This window comes from Ustilaginoidea virens, chromosome 1 (genome assembly GCF_000687475.1).
Source record: "Ustilaginoidea virens chromosome 1, complete sequence".
Taxonomy (NCBI): domain Eukaryota; kingdom Fungi; phylum Ascomycota; class Sordariomycetes; order Hypocreales; family Clavicipitaceae; genus Ustilaginoidea; species Ustilaginoidea virens.
The window spans coordinates 7,055,729-7,076,592 of record NC_057316.1 but is presented as its reverse complement, the minus strand read 5'-3'; the positions used below and the strand labels follow the sequence as shown (position 1 = coordinate 7,076,592).

Here is a 20,864-nt window from a genome sequence, read left to right as displayed (position 1 = left end):
CTTAGGTAGCTTAGCGATAATCGATCTATTAAGGGTAGTAGATGACTGTATATAAGCCTATGTGATATTACGTATCTAGAGGAATAAGCCGTAAGAGCGTTATAGTGATAGGGCTAATGATATAAGTAACCGTTGACTAGCCCGTTAGATTGTAGGGGACTAAGTCAATATCAATTGCTTTTCATTATCACTATAACCTTATATGACGAGTCGTGACTTTTTATATAGCGTATCTATACCTTTGCCTTTGATTTCTCATACTATACGTGAGTTGAATAGGCATTAGGCTCTATATTAACCGATATTAAAGGTGACGAATCGGAATATATCGCGGGCCTATAACGCTTCTATCTCTGTATAATCAGACTATTCGAAAGGGGCTCTAGGGGTTATAATCTTCCCTTCCTAGCGTAATTAGCTAGTAAGCTATAGGTCGGCTTACTCTTTCGCGGTTAGGAAAAAGACGTTAATAATGGTATTAAAAGCTATAGCGTTAATGAGAGCTTCTTCTTAGTCCTTATTGATTATAATGTTAGATACTACCCTTATTGGTGATAGTGATAGTGGCCTGGTTTAATTAGAGCTAGTGGCTGGCGACGATAATATCGCGGCTGCAGGCAACGGTAATATCGCGGCTATAGGTATCATCGCGGCTAGAGGTGTAGGTGCAGCCGGTATCCTGATTTCCATCCGGCTAGGGCGGGCCAGTCCTTCGGTATAAATAATATCTTCGGCATCATCAGCAGTAGGATCGTTATTAAGGTCGTGGTTATAAGGCTTAATAACCGTTAACCGGAACTTAATTAAGCTATATGGCATTTGTATAATATAGGTCTTATTATTGAGGCTGATTAGCCGGTATGGCCTATACTAGCCACCTTTCTCTCGCTATACCCATACATCGGATTATAGGGGTAGTCGGTGGATAGGCTGTATATCTAGGCCATTCCGTTGGGCGAGGGCATTATAAACCTGGCGCTTAGCGAGGCATTTCCTAGCTTTATTAATAGCCTTTCGTAACGTTAAGGCATATTGTAATACTAATAAGCTAGGGGGTGAATTATCTATGAGTCGAGGATATACTCTAAAGACTAATAATATAGGCACTAGACCGTTAGGTCTAGCGGAATCATTAATAGCTTTTATAGCGAGCTATAATTTCTATTCCTTTATTATTAGGTCGCCTATTTTATTATTAACGATGGTATAGGCTCGGCGTAAGGGGGCGTGATATCTCTCGACTTTGCTAATACTATTATAGGCTTCTATAGGAATTTTATCCATATTGATAGATAAAAGCTGGGCATTATGGCGGAATTCGGCAGAGGCGAAGTTAGGTCCGGCATTATGAATTATCTAATCCGGTAGGCTAAGGTAGGTATCAATCTAGTATTCCTTAAGGGCATTCCAAATATTATAGGCCTTCTGCTTTTATAGATCGAGGAATCTAGCCGCCTGGAAGCTTATTGCAGCATCTACGATATATAATACCGGCCGATTATTAATATGAAGGATATCGACGATAATTTCGTAGTTGAATTGGCTGGTATTATTATCCTTAAGTGTGAATTTAAATCGGCTGGGTGCCTTTACGTTCATTTAGCATTGATGGTATATATAGGTAATGCTTTCGATGATACTGCGGTTAATATTATTATAACCAGCCTGCTGAAGCAATTTGGTAAGCCTGTTGATAGAAGGGTGCCCGAATTGATAATATAGTTAACGGATCTCCTATGACGATAGATGGAAGGCTATAGTATCCGTGGTATTGAGAGTCCACTATAGATGTCCCTATTTCCTAATAATAAGGACCTTAATATCCCCTTAGATTAATAGGTTATTAATGTTATTAAGCTTTACGCCCATCCTATCTATATTCGTAATAGAATATAGGAAGGGGGTGCTACTGTTAAGAATGTGGAAGGGGATATTGCCGAATATCGTTAGGATATTTAATATACCGGAGGATATAGTAGAGCCTGCGCCGAAGTTTATTGTATACTTTTTATCAGTTATCTTAATAGTTAGGGTCTTTATTAATCGCATTAGGGCCTTTATTTGACCTAGGCCTGCTGTTAATAGGCTAGAAGTACTGGTATCCGGTAGGATTCCGTAGAAGGTATGGTTACTATACTGTTCTTCTTCTAGAAAGGCAGAATTACAGTCTAGTAGTAGTAAGGGCATTCGGAAGGGGTTAATCTATAAAAAGGCATATCGGCACGATTTATCTTATAGGGCTTATAATATCTCGATAGATAACATTAGTAATAGGTCGTTATCAGGGGCTAGGAAATACTGAGTGGCTATAATTTGCGGTATAGCAGCATTCTCTATATCCTAGTTTATATCCCCTGCTATTATTACCTCGATATTACCGATGATATCCTTAAGGTTAGCCTCTATATCTTCTTCTTTAAGGCCTTAGGGGCCGGGCTCTTCGTATTCCTATAAGAAAATACGGAATTTCTTATCATTAGGGGTAGTATAGTGGGATCGGTTCTTTATCCATCAGTCCTTTAATTCTTGTTGCTCTTTAGCAGAGTGGTTAGATGACTAACACCCTATTTTATTACAAATAAAGCATCTTCTTTAATAGGGCCTAATAGGAAGGGTGCGATTCTATTTAAAGTAGCATTAAGGGGGTCCGTATCGTTAGGGGCGTTAATACCGGCTGTGGGATTGACTATATCTACGATCTATAAATAACGCCATATTATTAGCGATATCAATATCTTTAACATCCTAATATTGCTAAGGCTATTATTAAAGGAAATGATGCTATTGAGTTATATGGGTAGTCTTATAGATAGAAAGGGATCGCCGTAGGTTAGCGGTAAGGCCTTTGAATGTAGGGGCATATCGATATAGCGCCTAGCTACACTTAGGGGTATCCCTTACAGCATTAAGGATTTATCGGTGAAGCTCTATATCCACTATAAAAGGGGGAAAAAGACCACGATATAGGCGTTAAAGTTCTTCCAATAGGATATTAAGGCATTCTAGCTTTAACTTATCGGGATATTTCGCGATAGTTAATTAGAGTATTATTCTATTCTAATAGTATAAATAGAATTGCTTTATACTCTTATTTTCGAAATAGCTCTTGACTTTACGGACTATATCGTTAAAAGTAAGGGTATTACGAATACATTCGATATTATTAAAGTAATATATCTTAGTATTGCCGATAAGTATAATTTAGAAGGCTCTAGCGAATGCATTATTAGGTAATCCTAGTAGGCGGCATTTACTCTTAAAAGAGATAACTTTTAGTATAATAAAGTCATCCATTTTGCCGCTATATCTATCCTCTATACGGTAGCTGCAGAGGAGGTTAGATATCTTCTTCGATATATTATTAAACCCGGTTCGGGAATGATCTTCTTAGCTAAACCCTTATTAGGTATGATCTTCTTAGGGGTATTCTAAAGGGTATTCCGGAACGGCTTATCGGTAGCCTTACGGTAGGCTGGCGGGATCTTTGGCTGGGTTATCCTATAACCCGGGTCGGTCTAGGTTTACCGGTCCTCCTATTAAAACCGTCTATTCATCGGCCTAAGTAGGGCGATATTAACGGGAAGGACTAGGTGCCATGCCTATTTTTAGCATTATTGGATAAGGCGTTTGGGCCTATAGGCCGCGATACCGCGATTCGTAATATCTAGTATTAAGGGCGGCATTAGCTTAAAGGGTATTATTATCGGGGTCCTCTATTAAAGGAAGCATATTATTAGGGCCTATAACCCGAGCTCTATTGGGTATGCTATAACCTCGAGGGGCATTAAAATAGCCGCCTCGGCTAGCCCAGCTAGGGGTATAACCCCTAGGGTATAATATTTGGTCGGTCGGGCTATAATCTTCGGCTGTTATATATTATTATTAGCGGGAGCTTTCCCCTATTTCGAATAGCGGCCTATTATAAATAGGCGTCTTCCCTTTTGGTTATTAGGACTGGCCCCTATCTTCTTCGGTAGGGGTAAGGGCAAAAGGCTTTTTCGATATAGAGGGGGGGATAATGGGTTGTTATAATTATGATCGTGCTACCCTTAGTATTATAAAGTCCTTTATTATTAAAGCTCGTAAGGATCTTCTTAAGGGCCTTACTATAGTAGGTGCTCGTGATAAATTCTGTAAGCCTATAACTTCCTGGTCGAAATTGCCGATAGGTACTAATACTTCCCTATAAGGATTAAGTCGTAATTAGAACATTTTATACCCTAATTAACGGTTGATCTCTTTTTAAGGCTATTTAGGGTTCTATTGTTGTTAAAGGCATTCCATTAAGGTAGATATTATAATAAAGCCTAATGCTCCGATATATACGCCGTAATCCCGTAGGTATATGCGGAATTCGCATAAGAATAGAGGATTAACGCGGTTAAATAGTTATTTATCCCATTCACTATAGTCTTCGTGGAATAATTCCTATAGATCGTCGTCAATAATATAATCCTTCTCATAGGTATAGATCAAGAAGGCCAGGCGGTTGTGTAATGCCATAGTGGTAGCATTAGGGGTAACTGGCTCTATCGCAGTAGCCCAGTTATCATCGAGTAAGGGGGCAAATCGCTATAGCCTTTCGGGCAGTGCCGGTTGTAATATTGATGATCGTGATTATGCTATAGTATTAAGAGGAGGGTTTGAGAGGGGGGGGGGGTATATTACAAAGAGTGCAATATTCACTCTTGTAAGGAGTATAAGATTCGATCCTCTTATAAGGAGTATAAGATTCGTACCTTATAAGGTTATTGCAAGGAATATAAGAGGGCTTTTACCGGTAGGGGTAAAAGAGAGAAAAGAAGGGGTTAATTAGCAAAATAACTATTCAACGGAATGGGTTATTTGCCTCCTATAATAAGCAGGTAACCGTTTAACGGAATAGGTCAGCCGCCTCCTATATATACTAAGGGTATCTTTAAAGATTATAATAGTTAGTATATTTTCTTCCTTTATGATAGACAGAGGTGGAAGAGGTCTATATTATTCTTCTAATTAGTTAGCAGTATAACCGTTCAACGGAATAGGTTATCTGCCTTCCTGATTAGCACGATTTATAATGGAAATCGTCTCTTCGAGAGTAATCTTACTGATCTATAATGCACCATTCTTTGCGGGATATAATCCTGTGAGTAGTAGTTATCACCACTAATTAGTGTTGATATAAACTCGGGGTACCTAGTTATACGTAGGGTCGCGCGCGTAGTATTAAGTACCGTGAGGTCACCAGTCAAAGGTATAATTACTTCTTTAATTATGACTGACTAACTAAGAGGAAAGAAAGGAAGCAAAAGAGTAATTACACGATATAGCCTTTTTGTGCGTGCCGTAGTCACGTGCATCGGCGCGGTCGGGCCGGACTGCCCGCGTGCCCTACCGGGCTCAGGGGCACAGGGGCAAAGGGGCAAAAGTGGCCAAAGTGGCCACATCGTGCGCAACGGGTGTGCGCGGCACATCCGTCGCAATGTGCCCAATTGGGCACCTTGCGACAGCGATTCCGACATTTTTGTTGTGATATTTACGCAATTGCTACTATGTCAGAATGCATAGGGAAAATGCGATAATACTTAATTGAAGGAACCAAGTCCTCTCTAAGAGACTTGTGTTCCCAGCTATTTATAGTGGGATAGGGGGTACCCCTAAGGGCTTACTGATCTAGGGAGAATTCGGCTCATCCACTCTCGGACATGACCGATATCCACATTACAGGCAAGCCAATTTCCTTCCAACAAGTTTCCACGTCACCCCGATCCCGATGCCCGATTCAAGTCCCACACGACAGCGACAAGGTCGACCCCCTCGACATTCGGCATGGCTACCGAGAGCCCACGTCCTTGCGCTTTCTCAATCATCGTCTCGGCCTTGACCCGCTGATCAGACTCCGAAATCGCCTGCTTCCAGCCTGTTCTGTTCTGCCGTGCTGCTTGCTGATGTATGCTCCGTCGGTGATTGCCCACCTTGGCGCTTCCCATTCGCCCTCCATGCCCTGACATTCCAAGTATTACCGCGTCCTTGCCATGCGATTTTCGATTACAGCGCCGGGTCGCCGGCCAACCGGAGGTTCCATCGAACAACTCGGCAAGATTGCCGGGCTGTGCTGCGATGAATGGCGCCGTGAATCAAGTGCCGCATCCCCTGTCGGTTCTCAACATCGGAAGCAGATCGAAACACGCACTTCGGCCCGTGCCGCACCACGACTTATATTCGGAACCTTGTGCGTCCGACTCGACTTTCTTCGGGAGACTCATTTGCGACTGGAGTAGACCAATGTTTACGGAAAGCTGGCGGGCATCGCCTATTAACGCCACCTTGCTGGATCCAAAGGCGTGCATCCCTGGCACAGACTGTCATTGTATGATCGGCACGTTTGGCAGACGAGAACCAGCCAGCTGAGCAGTACATGAACTTGGACGTTGCCGCCCATGCATGCAAAGAAAATATAAAATATAAAATGAAAAAAAAAATAAAAAAAAAAGGCGCATAAACACTTATTCTCCATGGCCTCCCCTTAGCTTGGCTTGACTTGCTGCATCCTAATTTCCAAGATGGCAATGCCGGTTTGGTTCACAAGATGCCCCAAGCTGTATCGACCGATAGGAATGCACTCCCTCATACCCCGAGTCTGCTCCTGTCCTGGTGCCCGGCCTCTCGCGCTATTTCCCCGCGGATTGCGCGGCAGCTGTTGAGGTATCTCGCGTTTCCACCCCGGAGCCGGGCCAGATCAGCAGATGTTGGCAGAATCACTCTCCGTCTTTCGAAATGCGATGCAAACCTGCATTCAAGCAGACCAAACGAGAGCGAGCCGGCGTCTCGTGCATGGAACAGGTACGGAGCACGTGGCCGGTCAATGGGCGTTTATCGAGTATTCGAACCCTGCCGAATCGACGGACAGGCGGACATGTCGCAGCTGCGAGCAAGCTCCAAACGGCAGTACGGCCGTCTTTACTGAAGCCACGATCGGCAATCACTATTCCATGGTGCCAGCCCGGAGCCGGTGTAGGAGCAGCATTCCTCAACAAACTACCCGTCAACAGTGATGCATGATGCAGTGACTGGTGCGGCTGTCGCAAGGCGTTGTAAAGGGAGAGGCGGCGCGGTTAGATATGCTGATGGCATTTAAAACGTCGAAGCTCCCACTTTTGGCCATCTCGAGAGCAATTCGAGCGAGACTTGATCGTGGCTCTTTGGTTTGTTGGGAACCCACGTCATCCAGGTCAACAGGTCATCCAGGTCATCCACTTATCATATGTGGGACTACGTCTCTGGGAAATACTCTAGCAATGCGCTGGTGCTCTGTTCAACGGGAAAGTTGGCCTTGCAGTATCCCCATACAACGTCAACGGGCTTCTCAGTACTGGTCGCGCGCTCGCTCGCAGCCTTTGACACCTGTACAACATCAGACTACAGCACCAGTGATTGCGCTTATTACGCCGGCCATCTGTACTGCGGCAGGGGCGGTGTCACCGAGAAAAACTGCCGTCGTGGTGGGATATCAAGTAGATACCCTCTTCCAGACGTCCCGATGCCCCCATCAACGGTAGCGACGAGGAAGAAGCACAAGACACATGCCCGTCACAATCAGGGCACAGGACGCCACTTGGATTGTAGCTGCATCCCGACGACGACGCTTCTGGTAAAACATGTCCAACTACACCGCTGCTTCGGCGTCGTGTCTTCAAGCGCTACCAACACGTCTGGGGACCTGATACGTGATGGTTTGCATCGCCTTTAAGCGCTCCAAGGGGGCAGCGGACGCCTCGGGAAACGTCCTGTCTATTCGATGCTGCGCCGCGGGGATCGCCTTTACCAGGGCTAGCAACTCCGCGATAGGTAGAATCCCGTGGCTCCTGCCAACCCAGGACGGGTCGAATGCCCGGCCAGCGTCTCGGACGGAAACGGGTCTTGGCCCTTGGAAGAAGCCATGATTGAGCTTGTCTTCTTGGCGTCGGTTCGCCCGGAATCCCTTCAGGCTACTGCGTAGACGGGGGCACGGGTCCTTGCCCACTGCCGCATCGAGAAACACCAGCAATTCAGACGTGATGAAAGATTAGTCCCGCCTTGCCGCCGCCGACTATGGACGGCACGATCAAGCGGTTGGTTGGATTCGAGTGGATGGGCCTGCCAAACTGCGTCAAGTGCGAATATTCCCCGAGTGTGCATGATCCGACACGTCCGCCACCAGATGCCAGGGCTCCGAAGCCGCTTACAGATCATATATCCCGGAGAATCGTGAGACTGCCGCGTTTCTCGGCGTAACGCAGCAATTCCTGTTTCCGACGCCCAGCTCGGAAGATGCACACCTACTCATCACACGGACAGCGAAATTGCCCGTCACAACGACGCCTTGCTTCTCCCCAAAACCAAGTCAGTCCACTTGTCCAAGCGACCCTCGATTGAAAGGTTAAACGCCAGGATTTTCTCTAGCTTCCGACTTCGTATGGTTCTTGCCACTGGGGGAGAGAAATGCTTCTGGTGCAAAGACCCTCGGCATTATACCTGCCCTGTCTATATTCCGCGCACGTCAAACCGCGATGGAGGGGAAACTTGGCAACCCGCAATTATGCAGCCATGTCAAGTACTATAGACCGCGCTCCAGCTACTGACCCCTTGCAGTAGCCTGAACCGCGGTGCTGCCCCGCTGGCTGGCAACTCCGTGGTGTTGCTGCGGGTGAGTCCGGACTCCGTACTCTGTAGTGAAAAATTCTCGTGGAAAGGTCTTGTAGCGGCCCCCGCAGCAGGCGCTAGAGCAAGGGCGTTATGCACGTCATGAAGGGCTGGTTGGTTATTTAAAGCCAACTTGGCAGATATAGCTCCGGGCCCGGGGTGCGTTTCAGACTCTCAAACCCCAAAAGGACGGCCTCCATTATGAAACAAAGGAATCCGTCCCCGCAGTGGGCTGGGCAGGGCAGTGGGCACTGTCCTTTGACCATAGCTACATATAAAGAAGCCAGCAGGGCATGAGCATGAGCCCCACAGATTATCGATGCTATGCAGCCAGCCATGCTTATCCCCCATATCCGTGGAGGACTTGACACATACGGAGTACGAGCTGGAAAGATTGCTGCAGAGCAGTACCAGCTCATAGTATATCTTGATTGTACGTATCGCTTGTGCCAGAGTCTGCTCGTTCATGGCCCGGCCAGGTTGCAATATCCAGCCCGTCTACTCCGTACTCTGTACATCGTACGGGGAGGAGGGGGGTCTTTTCCCGGTCTGTGGAGCACGAGCCGAGGCGTCTTTGTCGAACAGCGGGATGGATCCGTTATCCGGCGGTGTGGGGGAGGAAATGTCGCGAGGTTCAATTTCTCAAGGCGGAGCACGTGGCTTATTGGTTTCCGCCAAGTGGGGAGAAGAAGAAAGTGGCCTAGATCCAGGTCCGTCACGTCAGAATAGTGTCAAGCTGCACCGGGAAGGAGTGGTGAAAAATGCTCGAGCAGCGTGTGGCAACGGACGAACTTGTCATCGGGCGTTGAGCGTCGTGCCTCGACGGACGTGGGAGGCGGTTCTGCTTCAGGCGTCGCTCGCGTCTTCCCGACAGGGGCTTCCAAGGTTGACGGGCTCGACTTGCATGGCATGGCTGGTCCTCCCGGAGGCTGCGTCTCGTTTAATCCTTGGCGTCTTGGGGGGGAAGGGCACGGGGAAGGGCACCCGTGCTTTCGAGCCTTGAAACGCCGCGCGCCCCCTCACGACGCATCACGTCTCCACTGGCCCGCCTGGTGTTGCAGGGCGGATCGGGTGCGTCCGCCGGGGGGCTGATGATGCCCATTGCCAGTGGCCGCTGCCTGGGCTTGGCCCGCGTCTATCCGCCCAGTAAGGCGGTGCGGCGATGCGCCCGTCGTCTTCAACCACCTGCCCGAGTGCCGAGTGGGTTGAAGCCTGGGCGGATGCGCCCGGAAACGAACATTGAATGCACGCAGAGGCCAGGCTCTCTTCTGTGTCTGACGTGCTCCACGCTGTACGGAGTAGGTTGCTGTGTTGTACTTGTACTTGTACTTGTACTGTACGGAGTACGCAAGGCAGGTGCAGTGCAGGTAGGTGGGTGCGCCCCTTCTCAACGCAGCTGCAACAGCTGCAACAGCTGTCGGTCACCACGTCACCACACAATACGGTGAGACAATAAACAGACGCAGTGCAGATGCCAGCCCATTTGATCTCTTCTTCACCTCTGCTCTCTCGCTGAAACCTTTGGTGCTTCCATGGCATCGTCAATCATCCAGGCCGTGCCCTACAATGGCGTCGTCTTCTCCCCGTCCACGTCCACACGATGACTGGGGTGGCGCCCTTCCCCCAACCAGCCCAACCAATCTCGCAGCAAACGCCAAACCCCTGGGCAACCCCTGGTCACAAACCGCCGTCCGCCAAGGCGTGTCGCAGCAAGCTAAGCAATGGGCGTTTGGGAGAGCGCCTCCAGGCCTCCCTGGCCAATCATGGTCCAACCCGCGGCTTTTGCTAACCGCTTACATCCATGATCCATCCCGTCCAAACGGGACCCCGAAGACTTGGGACAACCGACAACCTCGCATCCAGTCCGTTGTCGAGTTGGCCGCGAGTCCTTACATGGCTCCTGGAGAAGGCGGATAGGGCCGACCGGTGCTCATCACCTAAACGCTTGCAAACATGGCCAGACCGTTGCCCTTGTTCCACCACAGCGCGGTGCCCCTCTGATTAGGACTGGCTTTGCGCCACGGTTCAACAGGGTCCCATCAGCAAACAATGGAACAGAACGAGAAATGCCAATGCCCACCCACGGAGCCTTTTGCATCCATGGCTTGGCGATTGTCCTATAGGCATGGGCAGCAATGATATACACTAAAGTATGACTGCGCATATCGATCAAGACCGCGGTTCCTAGTTCGAGCCATGCCACCCTTTCTCTTCTTGCTTATGGTTACAAGCTTTAATATCAATCCTCCGCCGTTGCGTCTTGTCCTCATTCGCTCCCTATTTATGAATTCCCACGTCTTGTCACATCCTGTCACGTCTTTTCCCTTGTCGTCGCTATTTCCTATTCCCGTGGCGTGTTACCACGTTGGCAGGGTCAGTCATAATAGTATTGTCATTCATTTCCATCTTCTTTCTCCCCATTGTTTCATTCATTCGGTCCATCGAGCCGCGTTGAGCGCATATTCTTCCATCTCATTCCTCATTCCTCATTCCTCCGCGGATACCGGGCGCTGCTCGTCTTTCTCTTTATCGAAACTCTCATCACTCTCTTGGACATCGTGTCTCTACCGTTGCATTCTCTTTCAAATCTCAAAGTGAGCCGCAGGATCGGATTTCGCTTTCGTTTAAACTGAATAATCGCCTACATCTCGCGCTTTTAGTTGTTGTTCTTGTTGTTGTTTTCGACTTGATCCAGTAGTAGCACAGGTGCAAGTGTTGTCCTAATATGGCGTCGGTTCGCGGGGCCTTTCTGGCGGTATTCCTCCTCTGGATTCAGTTGACAGCGGCTGCGCCCATTTCGCTGCTTCACGGCCTCTTTGGCGGTATATTCGGCGCCGGAAACAACCGCATTGCGCAGGGCAACAGCCAGGGCGGCGGCGGTCGCAACAGCGGCAAATCTTCCACCCCTGTGTCCTCGTCGCCGGCGTCGAGCCAGACTCCCAGCAAGCTGAACCTGCCCGTTGTCAACTTTGGCGCCGCTGATATCATCCCTAACCGCTACATCGTCGTTTACAATGGCTCCTTCAGCAGCGAGGCTATCGATGCCAAGATGACCTCCTTCTCAGCTGCCATCAAGAAGCGGAACTTGAACAAGCGTGGTCTCGGAGACCGCCTGTTTTCCACCGAAATCATCCCCTTCAAGCTGAACAAGTGGCGTGCCATGGCGCTCGATGCCGACGACTCCATGATTATGGACATCAATGACGCCGAGGAGGTTGAGTACATTGAGGCTGACCACTGGGTCAAGACCCAGGCAACCATTGCTCAGACCAATGCTCCGCTGGGTCTCCAGCGTCTCTCAAAGGCTAGTCCCGCCGAGCAATCGTCCTACGTCTTTGACGAGTCGGCCGGCCAAGGCATCACCGTTTACGTGGTCGACACTGGGGTCCGAGCCTCGCACGTCGAGTTCCAAGGTCGAGCCACTTTTGCTCGGTCCTTTGTCAGCGGTGCGGTGAGTACACAGACACACACACACACACACACACAAACACCCGTTGCCCCGTGTTTCAGCCGTCCTGACATCTGAATGCAGCAAACCGACGACAACGGCCACGGCAGCCATGTGGCTGGAACCATTGCTGGGGCTACATTCGGCGTGGCCAAGAAGGCACAGATCAAAGGGGTCAAGGTCCTGGATGCCCGGGGCGCGGGTCAGAACTCGGGCATCCTCAACGGCTTGCAGTTTGTCATTGACGACGTCAATGCCAACAACCTCCGCGGCAAGGCCGTCCTGAACATGTCCCTGGGCGGATCCAAGTCGCCGGCCCTGAATCGAGCCATCCAAGCCGTCTTCAACGCGGGCATCGTCCCCGTCGTCGCAGCCGGCAATGACAACGTCCGTCACAGTCCCTGCTCAAAAAAACGCGCAAACTTGGTGCTGACCATCGCTGCAGAGAGACGCAGCCGACTTCTCGCCGGCGTCTGCCCCCAACGCCATCACCGTCGGCGCCATTGACGCCCAGACCGACACCAAGGCCCGCTTCTCCAACTTTGGCAGGGACGTGGACATTTTCGCCCCCGGCGTCAATGTGCTGTCCGTCGGCATCGGATCCGACATTGATCAGAAGGTCCTCAGCGGAACGAGCATGGGTAAGTCGACGGTTGCCGATGTGTGCCGACAAAGAGCGCGCCGTGGGGAAACGAAATGCTGACGTTTGGGCTTCTCTCCAGCCTCGCCCCATATCGCCGGCCTAGCCGCCTACCTCATGTCTCTGCAGGAGATTGAGGACCCCGGCCAGGTCGTCCAGCTGATAAAGGACCTCGCCAGCAGGACCGGCGCCCGGGTGGTGAACAACATGCTGGGTACCACGCCCCTCATAGCCAACAACGGCAACGCCTGAGCGCAAAACGCACGACGCCGGGGGAGGGGGAGGCGAGGGAAAACCAAAAGAGTTGTATGATATTTCCTGTACATTATATTACTTGGGCCTTCCGAGCGGCGGCAAGCATTTCGCATGGGCTGGAAACCCCCTGCGATGGAAACCACTGCATGGCATGGGCAAGCTCAGATCGGCTATCACGCCGAGTGTCGCGGTAGCTGATGATGTATATTTCAAACTTTTATCTAATCATGCAACCATGGCATCTGACCATGATGCTTATTTAATCGTTTCTCCCCACCTAGCCACGCAACTGGCGTCTGATTACATATTATCATCGTATTACACCAGGGGTTGTTGAGATTCCCAAGTCTAGAAACCCCATCTAGAACCTCTACATATCCGGAAAGTGAAAAACACCGGAAAGCGAAAACCCAACCGCCGGGGGGAAACCTTTCCTGCACCGATAAAAAAACTGCTTCGTTTACATCGTCCCTCCCCTAGGACAGCGGGCGACGCGTTCCCTGCCCGCGAGAGAGGCCCCTAGCTAGAACGACATCTCCAACCTTGTTCCGTCTTGTTCCGTCTTGACCACGCCGCAGCCCACGGCAGGCGTTTCGAGGGTTCCATTCTCATCAGCGCAAGTTTGCGCGGGAGCCCGTCTGACGTTGGCCCGTAATTATGTTTTTTTATAGGCATGTTGCAGTGCATCCGTGCGGCAGGACGTGTCGTGTGCTCGATCGAGGCTGGACGTTTGCGCGATGTTCCTGGTTCATCTGCTTTTTGGAAGGGTGCGAGGTTTACCCACGAGAGCCTAGTGTTGGGTTCGTTAATACAAAGTTGCAGTATTGTAGAGACAAATCATCATGCTTGAAAAAAACGGTGTGAATTCGAAAAAAGAGTATGGTTGACGGAACCATGGCATCGGATTATAATGACTTCTCAAAAGATCCATCAAGCCACGCAACTGGTCAAGATGCATATTTCAAGGATTCTTTCCGTCTAGCCACAACTGGCACCCGGTCATGATGCAGAATTCAACGTTTCTTTCCGTCTAGCCACAACTGGCACCTGGTCGTGATGCATATTTCAAAGCTTCTTTCCGTCTAGCCACAACTGGCACCCGTCAAGATGCACATCTCACTTCCTCCCATCCAGTCTCGCCACCCGCGAGACCAGCCACCGCGCACGCAGTGACTGAAAAGAAGATGTCGCTCGCCAACACGGTCCGGCCGGCTCGGAAGCGCCACGACCGGAAACCATGCTGGGCCGTTCCACGGGAGAAGCTAAGAGCAGGTGTTTGATTTCAGCACTTCTTCGGCACAACCGTAGTCATGAAAGGACCAGATTGCAATTTGACATCCGTGCTTGGGGGTGCGTGTGTTTGAGAGGGGAAACGGGCAAAGCACACAAGTCACGAGGCACGCGACAGCAAAAGCAAAGCAAAGCATGGGTTCGTATTGCAGGTCGTATGTACAGGCAGATTAAATTCATACACGGTTGGTGACTTGCGTCACGTTCGAGTTGGCACTGAAGAGTAGGCCGGTCCGAGGTCCGACCCAAGTCGCACCGGGTCTGGTCGGCTTTACCAAGGCGGCACCTGAGTTTCGCAAAACGAGATCCGCTAGGTCCGCGTTGAAAGTTATAGTTCGTCGCGAATGCCGGTTATGGCGGGGTTGCTGGCGCCCTTGAAGTTGTCGTAGACGGTGCGGGCTTCCTTGAAGAGGTTGGGGAATTGGGCACCCATGAGCCACGCCGTGCCAATCTGCGGAATCATGTCAGAAATGCGCCAGGAGGGGAGAGAGGGGCGGCGGCGGCGGCGGCAGGTCTACGCACCATTAGGCCGGAAACGCCCAAGAGGCAGAGAATCACGGCACCAAACATGGCCATCGTCTCGCCAGTGTTCGTGGTCGACGCCTTTTGCGTCTCGTCATTTTCCTGCGTGAGCTTCTTGGGGTCTTGTCGAGGGTAAAGAGTTTCGATGAATTGCTCAATCTAGAGATCGCGTTTAGCTGCATGGGACAGGGGACGTTGCCGCGGTGCTTTTGTGCTCCCCGGAGGCTTACCTTGGCGCAGCGCACGCTAATGTCGAGATAGCTGGGATCCCTGGGATCGTTCTTCTTCTGAATCTTGCGCGCATATCTGCGAAAGACTTCGCACACCGTGTACAGGTTTTGCGTGCATTCCGTCATGATCTGGCAGGCGTCGCCCTTTGTGATTTTGACGTTCTTCTTCAGCACGTCCGGGTTGCGGAACGCGAGCTCCAACGTGGCAATGGCCATGCCCTGGGGAATGGCGACAAAGTTGAAGACGCTCTGGTCGCGCATGCCAGCCATGTAGAAAAGACACTCCTCGCAATGCTTCAAAGCATCGAGAACCATTTCGGAAATGCAGGCGAGGGCCTTGTCTTGCAGCTTGGGATCAAACAGGTCCTCCCATTTGTCGACGTGCCTGCTCCAGATTTCTTTGGGGTACCATCGTCGGCCGTCGTCCCAGTCCTCGCGGATGTCACGGATGATGTTGGTCTTTTGCAGGAAAAGGGCCATGGACTTTGTCAGGTTGGGCCGCTCCGCGAGCTTGGGGTTGCCGAGTTCAGACGACACGAACAATCCCGTCAAGCCCTCGCCCACCAGACCGGCGACGTAGTGGCAATACAGCTCGTAGTCCTCGATGCTACCGACCCCGTTCTTGATGATTTCATTGTTTTGGGCGTAGTCGGCCATGCCGTTGCCCATCTTGACGGTGATGTCTTTGATGATGGCGTAGTATTGCGGCTTGATCTTCTTGAGCTCTGTGATGACCACGTCGAACTTTTCGAGGAGCTCCTTGTCCTTTTCTGTGCTTCCGTGAAATTGCCAGCCGTCAATCTCCATATTCTTGTGGAAATTACGCAAAAGGGGGACCTTTTCGTCCAGGCGTATCGACATGTCATCCTCAATGGTGTCCAGGCCGCGCAAGACCAGGTAGAACAGGCTGATGGGGACGAGAAGCTCGTGATTCAGTTCCTGGATGACGGCGGCGAAGCTGCGACTCGTCAGGTTGAGGAAACGGAAACATTCCCGCAGTGTCTCTGATTCGGTGTTGGGATTTCTTCTGTGTACGGGATCATGCCAGAGTTTCCTGGAATTTTTCCGTCAGCAAATTTTTTTGTCTGCCTTGGTTTGTCGCGACGGGCTGCAATGCAAGTCTAGTTCAGGATCGAGCGCAGAACAAGTCAGTTTTTCTCACCATTGGATAATGGAACGCAGCTGGTTTGGATGTAATAAGTAATAGAGAGCACCCATTTTGTGTCATTTGCAAGCCAGCCAACAATGACGGTGTGCGAGGGGGGAGGAGGAGGATAGAAGAAATAGGGGGATGCGTTGCACAGCCCAGCTTGGCTAGGTAGGTAGACAGGTACACAGCCACCGCTGAGCCGACCCGTAGCTTCGAGGAGCTAGGGAACCGGTTGCTCCAAGAATCGAGCCGACAAGGCCTGCAGAACTATTCAGCCTCCAGAGCGTGAGTTGGAAACAGGATGAGGGTGGGGAGAAAACTGGGCGTCGATCAAGGGGTTGAAGAGTGTTTGTGTTTGGGTTTGTGCTTGGGTTTGTGCTTGGGTTTGTGCTTGTGGGTTTTTTTTTTTTTTTTTCGTTCCTTTTTCTTTTCTCATTTTTCCGCGGTGTCAATGTCCGCAGACGCGGATGCGGGGCGGGGCCTCTGCAGAAAAAGGGGATCAGAATTGGTGTCTGGTGGCTTCGATAAGGCTGTTATTGTGGGTCTGCTACAGGCACAGCGGGTTCCCGCACTTCTCTCTGGCTTCCCATTCGCTGATGAAGTGGCGCCAACCACGTCCATTATTACTGTATGCTTGCATAGCAGATGACAGCAACGCAGGAGGTTTCTTGACCATCGAGCTCTACCTTGAAGCATGGTGCATTGGTGTATTGCAGATGCACACAGTCGGCAATGCGTCAACCTTGGGTCGTCGACTATACCCCGAACCTCAACTTGTCAATGCACGGGTACCTTAGGTAGGTGACCATCATCTTATCCAGGTCGGCTGTGGGACCTGGGTGGCAGTCAACCGGAAGGAAGGCGCAACCAGTCTGTGTTGAGGTGCTGCTGCACCCACTTGACATCACGTGGTCCGCGGTGAAGTCCATCGTGAAAAATCCAAAACCCGCGCCGCAATCCGCGGCTCAAGGGTTTCCGCCGCGTCCAGATGGGACGAAAACATCCTTGCTTGCTTGTTATCAAGGCCCATGTGCGGTGGTGTACCGAGCACTCCAGTCCGTAGCAAAGATTTTGCCTCACCGAGGCGCCCCCACGTCGATTTGGCGCGTTCCAACCTTGTCCCCCTCAAGCCGCCCACGACGGCTTGTGGAACTCTAACTCGGCGCGACTCAATAGCCTGGATCGACTCGGCCCTGCACGGAGTGCCGAGTTGCGCCTCCCGTCGACACGTGCTTACGACGAGTCGACGGCAAGATCGCCATGATGAACCCCATCGATCCATGGTTTCGCTGCCTTGGAGCTCACAACAGCCGACGAGCCATCATCTCCATGTCTCTTATAAACTGCCGCTTGTCGCGTCCGCTTTTGACCCCTGCTTATTGCAACCCTTTGCAGAGACCGGGCCATTCCTAACTCGACGGGCCCCCACGCTTTTTCTGTTTTTTTTTTTTTTTTTTTTTTTTTTTTATCCCGTTGCTAGCAGGGATAAAAATACCTATGTGTGCTGCGGGGAAAGAAAAAAGGAAGAAGAAAAAAAAAGCAAAACAGTTGCGGTTCCCAGATCTCGACTTCTCATCCACCACCCCCCAAACACTGGTTTACCAAATTGGCCCATGGCAGAGGAACGGCATATGGCTTCGGCGGTCGTGCCGCAGGAGGAGCATCGTCACCCTTCAAATGGGGACGCTGCGGCCCAATCAGCTGCTGAGACGGAGCTGGCAACCAGCAGACGCCAGAGGCTGTCAGACATCTTCACCATTGTGAGTCTTCAGCTCCAGACACTGGAACATGCATCGATCGAGCTGGCGCCTTGCCGCAGATGCTAAAGCTTGCCCTACCTAGTTTTGCTCGGGCTTCGCCCTCATCTCTGACGGATATCAAAACAATCTCATGACCATGTCCAACGTGCTCTTCAAGAAGGAATATCCCCACGAGTATACTTCCGACGTCAGCACTCGCGTCTCCAATGCTCTCCTCGTCGGCGAGATTCTGGGCCAAGTCGTTGTCGGCTTGACGTGTGACTACATGGGCCGAAAGACTGCCATCATCATGACAACCCTGCTCATTGTCCTCGGCGGTATCATGGCTACGGCATCTCACGGCGCCACCATTGACGGCATGTTTTGGATGCTGACTGTCTCCCGTGGCATTGTTGGCTTCGGAGCCGGTACGGACACCTTGGCGCCTCTTGTCGCGGCCGATTGGCAACTCGTTCTGACCACTCACTAGGCGGCGAATATCCGGCCGCCAGCACTTCTGCCTCCGAGGCCGCCAACGAGCACACGCCGAAGCATCGCGGTCCCGTCTTCATTCTCGTCACCAACCTGCCGCTATCCTTTGGCGGTCCCTTTGCCGTTTCCGTCTTCTTGATCGTTTTATCTGCCGCCGGAGCCGACAATCTCTCGACGGTATGGCGCGTCTGCTTCGGCATCGGCGTCGTCCTCCCTCTCAGCATCTTCTATTTTCGACTCAAGATGCTCAATTCGAAGCTGTACCGCCGCGGCGCCATCAAGCGCCAGGTGCCGTACGGCCTCGTCATGGCGTACTACTGGAAGTCGCTCATCGGCACCTGCGGCGCGTGGTTCCTTTACGACTTTGTCACCTTTCCCAACGGCGTCTTCTCCGGCACCATCATCTCCAGCGTCGCGTCAAGGTCGGGCAACACCCTGCGCAGCACCGCAGAGTGGCAGCTCCTGCTCGGCGCCATCGCCTTGCCCGGCGTTCTGCTGGGTGCCTTCCTCTGCGACAGGCTAGGTCGCAAGAACGTCATGATGCTGGGTTTCTCGGGCTACCTGATCTTTGGCTTGATCATTGGCTGCGCCTATGATCAGATGACGAGAATCATCCCCCTCTTTGTCATTTTCTACGGCCTGATGCAGAGCTTTGGCAACCTAGGGCCTGGCGACATGCTTGGCCTCATCTCGTCAGAGAGCTACGCCACCAGTGTCCGCGGAACCTGCTACGGCCTCAGCGCCGCAATTGGCAAGGCCGGGGCCGCAATCGGCACGCAAGCCTTCACGCCTATCCAGAATCGCTTCGGCAAGCGATGGACCTTTATCGTCGCGGCCATCTGTGGCGTCGCGGGTATTCTTGTGACCTGGTTGTTCGTGCCCAAGCTGACGGGTGAGGATCTCGCCAAGCAGGATGAGAAGTTTAAAACCTACCTGGTAGAGAACGGATGGAATGGGGAAATGGGCGAAGATGATTTCAAGGCCAGGGCAGAGGATGTCGAAGATGTACCTGGGGGGCTTGGCGACAAGGCCGTCAAAGCAGCTGCGTGACGTTGCGGGAATTGTTGTTGTTTGGCCGCCCAAGAGACCGCAGACGCGGACGAGAACTGTCCAAGCATGACTCGATGCCGGTTTTCGTGATCATCTCGACGAGTCCGCGCCGGTATTGAGTAGTACACAGCTGCGGCGGACAGGAAGACGCCCTGAAGCAGCGCCAGCGTTGGCAGCCTCAACTCCCATTCCTCCAGTAACTTGCATGCAGCTCTGTAGGCCGGTCGCGTCCCTCGACATCCAACGCAACACTCCAGCGTCACGAATCGACGTTCAAGACAACCTGAGCCTTTTGCTCGTCTTTTGCCTCCCAAGTCTTTGTCATCCTGGAATTTATTTTCCACGTTGAAGCCGCATTGAGCATTGTCGCTCTTTATGAGCAGCATCACGGGACACGCTGGGATACGTTTTGCCGTTGGAGAACGACGGCATGGACGAACAACCGGTGACGGTGCATACCGCCGAGGCATTGTTTTCGCTCCGGATTGCCATGAGCAAAGGGCAAGTCCACGAAGCCCGCACCCGCTGAACTGAGAGAACATAGTCTAATACCTCACGCTCATCGGTTTCAAGAGAGGTGAATTCCGCTTGGTTTCCCAGAGCAGCCACCCTGTTTGACAAAGGCACCAGACAGCCCAGGGGTGGTCAGTGCTCGCCCATTCGACGGGTTTCTCGTTGCTCCCCAACATCCTCTGAAAGGCGGCCTATTCAGACACGATTAAAGACAAAGAGCACGCCCAGGCCGGAGGATCAGTTCATGACGGCCCGGGTCGAATATGCCGCATGCGCCGGCTCCATTGTCCCATCCCGTGGTTCACATTTCGCAACTCCCCCCGTGATGGGGGACTTAAAAGGGCGCAGGGGGCTTGCCTGCCCGCCGCCCTCGGGCGTGGCCGACAACACTCACAAAAAATCACAGTTACCACGACGTTGGGAAGCAAACAGAAATCGAGATACATTCGCAATGGGTAACTGCGCCTCGGTCGACAGGGACGATGGCGAGGGCATCACCGCGGACGAGTGGCTAGCAGAGTGAGTGTTTTGGTGTTTGGCGGGTGCGATGTCTTGAAAGGGGCTGCAGTGTACTGACGAGCGGGAAAGGGTGCGGCAGGGGCGTCAGCAGGCCGGAGAGGTCGGGATGAGGCCCATGAGGCAGGGGGGCGCTGTTTTCGTGGAGAACTTTGACGTCTCGGCGGACGCGGGGACGATTGAGAGAATTTGTCGGTGAGGTCGGATACAGGACGAGGTTCTGGCGAGATGTTTGGGGGAGGTTGGCAAGAACGGGCGCTGATGTGTTTGGGTCGTTTTGGCTGGGGGGGATGTAGAGTTAATGTTTTGCCATTTCCACACGGCGTGTCGGTATAGTGGTGCGCACATGACAGAA

At 51.5% G+C, this 20,864-nt stretch overlaps 4 protein-coding genes across 4 annotated transcripts; 3 read left to right on the top strand and 1 right to left on the bottom strand.

Moving 5' to 3' along the window:
* Positions 1-10,230: 10,230 nt before the first annotated feature.
* On the top strand, positions 10,231-10,581 carry UV8b_01682 (uncharacterized protein; the record flags this gene model as incomplete). The annotated part of the gene is made up of 1 exon (XM_043139180.1): positions 10,231-10,581. One exon carries the CDS (start codon positions 10,231-10,233, stop codon positions 10,579-10,581), a length of 351 nt encoding a protein of 116 aa, XP_042995114.1.
* Positions 10,582-11,389: 808 nt separating this feature from the next.
* UV8b_01681 (uncharacterized protein) lies at positions 11,390-13,004 on the top strand (the record flags this gene model as incomplete). Its single annotated transcript, XM_043139179.1, has 4 exons — positions 11,390-12,115; positions 12,197-12,499; positions 12,558-12,753; positions 12,835-13,004. 4 exons carry the CDS (start codon positions 11,390-11,392, stop codon positions 13,002-13,004), a joined length of 1,395 nt encoding a protein of 464 aa, XP_042995113.1.
* Positions 13,005-14,625: 1,621 nt separating this feature from the next.
* On the bottom strand, positions 14,626-16,267 carry UV8b_01680 (uncharacterized protein; the record flags this gene model as incomplete). The annotated part of the gene is made up of 4 exons (XM_043139178.1): positions 14,626-14,748; positions 14,820-14,978; positions 15,050-16,103; positions 16,212-16,267. 4 exons carry the CDS (start codon positions 16,265-16,267, stop codon positions 14,626-14,628), a joined length of 1,392 nt encoding a protein of 463 aa, XP_042995112.1.
* A 1,563-nt stretch (positions 16,268-17,830) lies between these two features.
* UV8b_01679 (uncharacterized protein) lies at positions 17,831-19,480 on the top strand (the record flags this gene model as incomplete). Its single annotated transcript, XM_043139177.1, has 3 exons — positions 17,831-17,959; positions 18,042-18,366; positions 18,429-19,480. The coding sequence occupies 3 exons, from the start codon at positions 17,831-17,833 to the stop codon at positions 19,478-19,480; spliced, it is 1,506 nt and encodes a 501-aa protein (XP_042995111.1).
* Positions 19,481-20,864: the final 1,384 nt, after the last annotated feature.